Source organism: Podarcis muralis, chromosome 1 (assembly GCF_964188315.1).
Source record: "Podarcis muralis chromosome 1, rPodMur119.hap1.1, whole genome shotgun sequence".
NCBI lineage: Eukaryota > Metazoa > Chordata > Lepidosauria > Squamata > Lacertidae > Podarcis > Podarcis muralis.
The window spans coordinates 56,796,363-56,805,595 of NC_135655.1; the positions used below are offsets into that span (position 1 = coordinate 56,796,363).

Sequence of the window (9,233 nt, forward strand, 5' to 3'; positions counted from 1 at the left end):
TAAGAAAATCCCATGTGCTAAATTTTAGAGAGAAGAATAAGAAAATCCCATGTGCTAAATTTTAGAGAGAAGAATAAGAAAATTCCATGTTCAGAAGAGAAACTGGGGCCAAAAATGAGTCATTTTTGATGCTATGAGAGATTCAAACTCCTGTGCTGCTTTATTTAAGATAGCAACAAAGGTAGCTAGCCACCTTTATTTTTAAACAAACATATTAATGCAAATTTTCAGAGGCCCAGAGTTCAGACTATATTTGGGTCCCCCCAGCCACTCAAATCCTCTTTAAAATATGTGATTAAACCGTACTGATTTAAAACCTTCCAAATGCCTTTATAAAGAGCAGCTATTTTAAGTGACAAGAATCTAGAAGAGCAGTGGTAATGAATGACCCAAAATATCATTTTGTTAAGAAGTTAGTCTTAAAATTAAAAAAGCTTTTCCTAATTTAGAGATGGCACCTGCAAACTGATAGAATGTTTTAAAAACTCATTAACACTACAGATAGGCTGATTTATTAATAGCATATGCCTGAAATATTTTATAGACTAGTAGGAGCCCAAATAATTCATGCTACAGAACTCTCAAAAGCCAAGTCAGATTTTATTGTTTCCTTCATTTAAGAGGTGCCTCTTCCTACCAACGGAGACCTGATCTACATATGGAGCACACCATGAAGAACTAAAGTTGTAAAGTCCTGTGGTGGAATGGACTAAACCAACTCAGAATACACATGGGGGGGTGAAACACATTTTTTAATTATTCTCTATCTGGAAAATGCCCTGCACGTTTGAAAAACAACAACAAACCCAACCTAGCAAAGCTGGCTGGACTACAACCTCTCCCCATATTGTGTTAAGTGTTTGATTTGCAGGGAGGATGGTATCTCAAGCTTCTGTCATCTGCCCTGCATGTGGGCTGGAGACCAAGGTTCAGTCAGTCCACCTTCCAAATTGCAAATACTGCTGTTGAAGTCCAGAGCCTTAGGCCAGAAAATGCCTGAAGGGAAAGAAGTGCAAAATGTGCAGCAAATTTGGTGGCTTCAGGCTTTGTGCGGCTTATGGCCGAAGTAAGCTCTGTTTAGCTACAAATCAGCAGGTTTTAAAGTTATATCAAGTGATGCATACATTTTTGCCTTAGTAAACATCAGAAGCCCAAAACTGAATTAAATGAGTCTCTCTTTTGCACAATTTTTATCATCTTAATTCGTATCGCAACCACAGCAGTCACTGGAAACATTCCAGAGAATTTATATATCTTGCAATTTTTTTAAAAAATAATCTTGTATTTTTATGTAGTGAACTGCCCTGAGATCTATCGGTGAAAGGCAGTATACAAATTAAATAAATAAATGATACTAACTTCTCTGATGCTTTGTGATTCAGCGGTATACAAATACATTAATAAATAAATAATGGTTTAGAAGTAGTGCAGAGTCACTGTAGTGTAGTGGTTAGTGCGAACTAGGACTGCGAAGACCTAGGCTCAAATCTCCACTTGGCCACACAAAGCTCACACTAGGATACAGTTGTGGGGCAGGAGGAGGAGATAACCACATATGCCACCATAAGCTTCTGAGAGGAGAAGCAGGATATCAATGTGCAAATATAATGTACTGCATTACACTGTGGTAATTCTTTTTGATGGAATTAAGATGTGGCAAGTGACTAGGCTGAAGTGGAAAAAAGACACAGTTCACAGTGCTCCAAAACGGCATTTAGGTTAACTCAGATTCACCTTCCTTTTTCAGCCATTTCACTATGTTTCCTTCTTCCATTGTAGGTGATAGCGCAGGCATGAGGATTTTAACTGCAGGGGTACCTTGGAAAGAAAGAAAGAAAAGGAATATCAAGTCTCTCGATAAGTATATGATTTCATTTTATCAGCGTAAGAGGTGTAATAAATCCTATGTAACCCTATGCACACTTACTCCTTTGTAAATCCCACGGAAGTCCATCAGAATTGCTACAAAGCAGCCATACAGGAGGGGTCTGGCAGCTGCACTGTAATTTGTGTAGCCAGAATGTGAGCTGAATTATGCCCATGGTGAAGTTGTTGCGTAAAGAGTTTGTCACAAGCACAATTTGTAATTTGTACTACAACACTGCCATAGAGAGTTGAGTGGTGGCAATTTAAGTAAAAGTGGATCAAGGTGAAAGATGTCCTCATGGCTGTGTCATAAGCTCAGCTCAGTCTACATACAAATTTGCCCACACCAGTTTTAGTCTAAATAATTGGATCTCAGTATATCCTTAACTTAACAACGCCTACAGGGGCAACCAAAGAGATAAACTTGATGCAGTCTAAAAAATACATGCCCAAGAATAGTATTTTATTATTATTATTATTTTTAATATTTTATTAAATTTTCAAATACAAAATAAACAGTATACATACAAAATCCCTTCACCAAAATGAATACTTCAAAAAAGAAAAAAGAGACAAGAAAAATACATCAAATAAAGAAAAGAAAAAGTTCAGAAAAAAATAAAGTACAAAGATATATGACTTACTGGACTTCCTCACATCTCCTTTACTCTGCATTATTTATAATAAAATATCAACAAATTACCTTATTTCAAATCTTAATTCTTGCTTTTGACATATTTTACTCCTTAACTTGAAATAACTTTTATCATACCTTAAATTTAAACATAATATCACCTTAGTTTCAACCTTTTCTTACTTATATCTTAAATCTCTATTTTGCAAAATCTATTTGCTGGAGCCAAAATTTCCTGAATCACGCAAGTTCTTAACATTCATACAGCTTATATTGTTTTACTAAATAGTCCTTAAACTTCTTCCAATCCTCTTCCATTGTTTCTTCTCCCAAGTCTCAGATTCTGCCGGTCATTTCCGCCAGTTCCATATAGTCCATCAATTGCGTCTGCCACTCTTCCAGTGTGGGCAAGTCTTGTGTTTTCCAATACTTTGCAATAAGTATTCTTGCTGCTGTTGTCGCATACATAAAGAAACTTCTACCTTTCTTTAACACTTTCTGGCCGACAATGCCCAGGAGGAAGGCCTCCGGTTTCTTAACAAAGGTATATTTAAATACCTTTTTTAACTCATTATATATCATTTCCCAGAAGGCCTTCACTTTTGGGCATGTCCACCAGAGGTGAAAAAATGTCCCCTCAGCCTCCTTGCATTTCCAACATTTATTTTCGGGCAGGTGGTATATTTTTGCGAGCTTGACTGGGGTCATGTACCACCTATATATCATTTTCATAATATTCTCCTTCAAGGCATTACAAGCTGTAAAGTTTATTCCAGTGGTCCATAACCTTTCCCAGTCCTCAAACATAATGTTATGCCCAATATCCTGAGCCCATTTTACCATGGCTGATTTAACAGTCTCGTCCTGCGTGTTCCATTTAAGCAGCAAATTGTACATTCTCGAAAGTTCCTTAGTCTTTGGTTCCAACAGTTCTGTCTCTAATTTCGACTTTTCCACCTGGAAACCTAACTTTTTGTCCAATTTAAACACCTCTTGAATTTGAGCGTAGTGTAGCCAATCTTGCACCTTATTCTTTAGTTTCTCCAAGCTCAGCAACCTCCAATTATCTCCAAATTTTTCTATTATTTCCCAATATTTCGGCCATCCGGCCTCCATATTAAGTCTCTTCCGGGCCTTAGCCTCCAATGGTGATAGCCATCTCGGGGTAATAGTATTTTTTTAAATAAACATGTTTAAGTTTACAAATAAAATTTCCATCAAAACACATGATTCAGCATTGCACATAGTATTAAATTATGCTTGCTTGCACAGTATCAACTTTCCCAAGCTACTCTACTGTAGATCTGTCATGGGAATGAAAGGCATATATACAAAGCATAATGCCAAACAATATTACCAAGAAACTGAATTTTGTGATTACATACTTTTTTGGATTATTATAAGAACTATTTCATGTATTGCTCAAATCCTGACTACAAGCAACCTTAGCTTAATTTCAACAGGTTTTAGATATGACTTTCTAATTTAACCTAGCCTGCCAAAGTCATCAGTCTGTAATCACAAAGAACTATGCATTCCATAAGGTTTTTTGAGGCATTGGTATAATATTGGGTAAGGTTCATATTGATCTCAGACTGGACTTGTGCAACGCGTGGAAAAACTCAAATTATACCCATTTGTGAAAGGAAAGAAACCACAGTGACCTGCCTTTGAGTAATTTGTCAGAGTTACAACATCATTATTGGAGAAATTCTAAAACTGGATCATTATTCATTAAGCAAGAAAGATGACTCAATAAGCTGTTGCAAAATCTGACTATAGTGTGAAATGTTGTCTCATTTTTTAATAATAATAATAATAATAATAATAATAATAATAATAATAAACACATCAGGTATCAAATGTGTGATCACAGACCTCTATTACCAAGACAGCTGCTGACAGTTTTACCTACCAGATAAAGTACATATTTTCCCATTATTGTAACAGATAGGATTTTGTACATACATGGTAGTGAATTTCTAGAGAACACCAAAGAACTCCACAAATATGATAATATTGTGAATGCTCACTTTTTTATTTCTGTTAGGCATTGTTCTCGCTCTTTAGTTTTAAACTGTTAAATTAGGTATGGTTATGTGTATTTTTTTCTACATTGTTGTATGGATTGTTTTGCATTTATTTATTGATATTGTGATTATTTCTAACTATACCTCTATGTATTTTGAAATTGTTAATACTTATTACTCTGTTGATATGATATGAGCCACTTTGGACTCAATTTTGTGGAAAAGTGGTACACAAATAAAAAAATACATAAGCCATGAAACACAACAGTTTAGTGATCAGTTATAATAGTGAAGCAAAATGCACACAACTGAAAAGAATCTGAATACGGCTAACCAAGCAACTCAACAAATCTCTCCTTCTTTGTTGTTAACATTAGTATTTATTTATTTATTTATTTATTTATTTATTTATTCATTCATTCATTCAAGGCAAGCCCTACCAAGGGATGGCAAAGCAACTGGAGAAGAGGACAGAGAGTGAAGAAAGAGCTGTGAGTGACAGGGGGCTCTTCCCAAATGGTGGGCTGTACTATGTCTGTGGGCTGGAGGTTCCTACTCCTGTGGTAAAGCTACGTTTATTGACTTAGCTAGAACCCAGGATATAGTGCTCCAGTATCTCTGAACACATAATACTGTACAGTTCATGAATGCCAACTAAAAGTAATGTACAACACACAATATGTTTATTAATCCTATTTCCATGGTCCCCATTTCTCCAGAGAGCTCAGGAACATGCATTATCTCACTTCATCTATTTCTACAATATTCATCAACATATCAATGGCAGGACAAGATGTCAAATCATTTTTCATTGTAGGGATCCATCCCTTATCCTTCTTCCTGCTTCAGTTATGCATCTATCAGCTAGAAAGCAGCCTTTCTATGCAAATATTCATCTAAGATAACTGTACTGTTATGCTCCAGAATATGTACTTCTGCCACCTACAGGTTAAAATTATTGTGGCTGGTGAGAAATATTTCACAGGCAACAATACAGAAAGGTTAGAGGCCAGATGAGTTAACATTAACTTTTAGACTATCACTTATGGAGTGGTGTGCTTTGCTCCCAATTGTAAAAGTGATTGCCTTTTTGAAGGAGTGTAGCAATTTGGCTAACAGTGGATTTCAAAGAGTCTTCCAGCTCAACTATGTGGCTTCTTGCACCGTCAAAGCAATATTCAGGACAGGAAGCAATAACTACTACTACCATTAGCATTGTACATGTCCTACTCTTCTTCCAAGAAACTCCACAACAACTTAAATATGGCTCTCCAACCTAGGCACAGCTCAAGGGCAGACTCCATTACCATCTCCACCTTCACCACCTTCAGACATTCTCTGGGCCAGTGTCATAAGAGAGTATTGACACTGCAAGCCCACCTATAGGAGCAGACTGGGTCAATGCTTCTAAGCTGCAAACATTCAACTGGGTCAATGCTACTAAGCTGCAAATATTCCCCATCAGTAGATAAGGCAGAGCTTTTAGGCAGTACAGAAAAGTCACAGAAGAAGTAATGTAGGGTCAGGTATGATGCTGCCTAACAACCTCCTCCAGCTTCAGAGCTCGTGTGACATATTGGCTCAGAGTGTAAAGCCCTCAGTTCAGTTTTTACATAAGCCGTGAGTTCATTAAAGCCCTCTTTAAGCATTACTCGCACAAAGGGATAGCACACATCAAAGGCGCTGCAAGGTTGCACACTTAGCCCTGGCCCAATGGTGGTGCTACTTCTTCTATTACTGTACGTTTCCCCTTTGATTGAGAATCCTGACCTTCCAGTACTCTAAATTGTGCAGGGAGTCTACAAATATATTTATTTTGTAATTTGAGGTGTTGTGTTTTAAAATTGCTATGTATCTCGTTCTGGAATTGTTTGTAACTATGAAGGACTGGTAACAAATAGTTAGATAAATAAACAGAAAGAAACTCACTGCTTTAGAAGTAATTCCATAATACACAAGTTTTGGGCAGGGCTAAAATGTGTGGTCCCACAACCTCTTCATGCAAGAAACACATGATGAGGGCTGAAGACTATAGTCCTGTGCAGACCTACCTGGGAGTAAGCACCAGCTACCATAGTTGGACTTACTTCTAAGAAACCATCTACCCCTTGTCTTCTGTCTAAGGAAGTCCTTCTGAAATGAAGAACAGGAGTGTCCTAGATAATAATCTACAATACAGGGATTTTAAGGGTCCTCTTTGACAGAAGTTTATTCAGACAGAGTGCATGAATGCTGCCTTATTTATAATCAAAACCAATATCTGAACCATTTCTTTGTTTTCAACATATTGCCTGGAATTGACAGACTTTTCTAAGATTCTGTAACTTTTCATTTCAATGTGTTAAAAGTTCCCATTTTTACTGCCTTTTAAAAAATAATTCATGAATGTTTCATTTTACAAGAACACCCGAGTGAATGCCAAGTAAGAGCTGCCCGACAGTGTAATGGATGCCCTTGGGAGACTCTGGAGGTTTTAAAGCAGTGGTTGGATGGCCATCTTCCATGGATGCTTTAGTTGATATTCCTGCATTGCAGGGGGTTAGACTAGATGACCGTCAGCATCCCTTCCAATTACCAGATTCTACAAGTGTATATTGTGGCATCTTCTCAGACTGCTGATTTTTATCACTAAAAGCTAAGGTACTAAGAGGAACAGCTTCAGAGACATTGCTGAAGAGACTGTTACACATCAAGGACAAAAATTTTCCAGCTGTTCCTTCTTCTCTAAAACCTAACTCCTTTAAAATATTTTAGACTACAAATCCCATCATCTCTGGCTACTGACCATGCTGAGTAGGACTGGTGGGTAGTTTATAGTAAACAATATATTAGCTACCTGCACCGTATTGGAGTTACTCCTACTCCCTTTTTCACATTTTTGGAGGGCTGGTGTTTTTGCTTTTAGGCACAAAAAATATGTCTGTTTGGTTTTGGTTTTTACTTTTAAATCTCTTTTTAAGCGAGTGACACATGAAAACCCACTCAATCATACCGTTTGAATTTAGGATTTGAAAACCGGATCGGGGACGCTGTTCGCCCCAAAGGCAGCATAGAAACGAACTGTGACATAACAGAAGCAGCTGCAGGTACATCGAAAAGACAGCCCTACGTGAAAGGCCGCTAGGCATGCCGGGGATGCAGCCTAAACTCCATCCCAGAGCAAGGGCACCTGCCACCCTCCGACCACCCAAACAAGCAAGCCTCTTTTTCCCACCAGCGCCCCCAAAATCAATGACCCTGCGAGCTGATCCCACAGGCAGCCAAATAACCCCGACCCTTTAGAGGCAGGTGACCAATGCGGGGCTTCTGTCTGTAATGAAACCCAGCACTCACCCAGCCGCTCCCGGGTGAGGTGCAGGAACCTCCAGGCAGCCGCGGGAGGCCGGCAAGCGGGAGCCCCCAGCGCGACATTCCTGCCCAGCAGCAGCTTCGCGGCTCCACGGCCGCTGCAGCTCAGCCGCAAGGAGGCGGCCATCTTTCCCTCTTCTCACCACCCCCTCCCTTCGCCCACCGGGCTGTCCTCGCCGCTGCCTGAAAAGAAATACTCCCACGACGGCGCGGTGCCCTTTAAGCGCCTGAACGAAAATGCGCGCGAGAGGAATTCCTCCGGGCACCGCGAGCGGGTGAATGCACCAGGTTTTCTCTCTCTCTCTCTCTCTCTCTCTCTCTCTCTCTCTCTCTAGGTCGATTTTTATTTTTATTTTTTTCAGGCATTGAAATAAACGTGGCAAGCAGCCGTAGTCTAAAGGCAAAGGCACATTTCGAAACCGGCTGGTTGGAAATAAGCAAATGGTCTCCCTGGTTCACTCGCATCTGACACCACTCACTCCTCCTCAGCCTCTCGCCCAAAGAGGCTTCATCTCTGTGCCCATCTGATATTTATTACTTATATAGTGCCATCTTACAAAGAACAGGTGACTTGATCAGTCCCGAGGCCCAGGCAATAAAATAGATCCGGGGAGACAAAGAAAACGGAGACATGTGTTGTCCATTCAGTAACTCTGACTCAACAATTTTCACATACCGGTATATGAGAGAGGGGAACCAAGGCAGGAGAAAGGATGCAGCAAACGCATAGGAGATGGTGGGCGCCGTGCAGCATTGTGTATCTTGTTTAAATAAATAAATTGAACCCAAAGCAGATTCAGAATTATTTCTTATCCGGACGTGTGGCTATTAGAGGGTAGTGATGGATTGGTACTTGTGCCTGCAAAAGGAGGGATAGCCAAAGCGGGAGCCTTCGGGCGCTGATGGACTCCAGCTCCCATCGTGCAAGACCATTGGCAGCGCTGGCCGGGGATGCTGGGAGTTGGAGTCTAACAACACCTGCTCCCCGCTTCCCCGTCCCTTCTGTGGACTTAAAAGATTCACCAGCTGCTCCCCAGTCATATCTAGCCTCGTGGGCGAATTCATAACAAACATGTAAAATAAAAGGCATTATCACTCCCTACTAAGCGGCAAATTAGGCACGGAGACACGCATCCCCGCCTGCTAAATAGCCACATTTGGAGCCTTATGGCTGCGACCCTTTTCTTGGGAGTAAGCTCCGGTTGAACTTGGTCTGTTTCACGTTTGAGTAAATGTATGCATTCCACTGAATGCATCGCGTTTTTGTTGTTGTGGATCATCAGGGTTGAGGTGATAGGGTTGCAGGACATAAGGACTCACTGCCGCCGACCTGGAGGGCAGCCGCCCCTTTTTGC

At 40.0% G+C, this 9,233-nt stretch overlaps 1 protein-coding gene across 2 annotated transcripts in view; it reads right to left on the reverse strand.

Moving 5' to 3' along the window:
- Positions 1-8,051, reverse strand: part of PDHX (pyruvate dehydrogenase complex component X) — a 45,875-nt gene extending 37,824 nt beyond the window's left edge. Inside the window, exons 1-2 of one of the 2 annotated variants that reach the window (XM_028728166.2) lie at positions 7,864-8,051; positions 1,735-1,818 (exon numbers count right to left, since the gene is read on the reverse strand). In XM_028728166.2, the coding sequence (XP_028583999.2) occupies positions 1,735-1,818; positions 7,864-8,005 (226 nt within the window). In that variant the 5' untranslated portion in view covers positions 8,006-8,051. Of the gene's footprint in view, positions 1-1,734; positions 1,819-6,581; positions 6,664-7,863 lie in introns of those variants that run through there. The other variant, XM_077929212.1, reaches the window with a different exon arrangement.
- Positions 8,052-9,233: the final 1,182 nt, after the last annotated feature.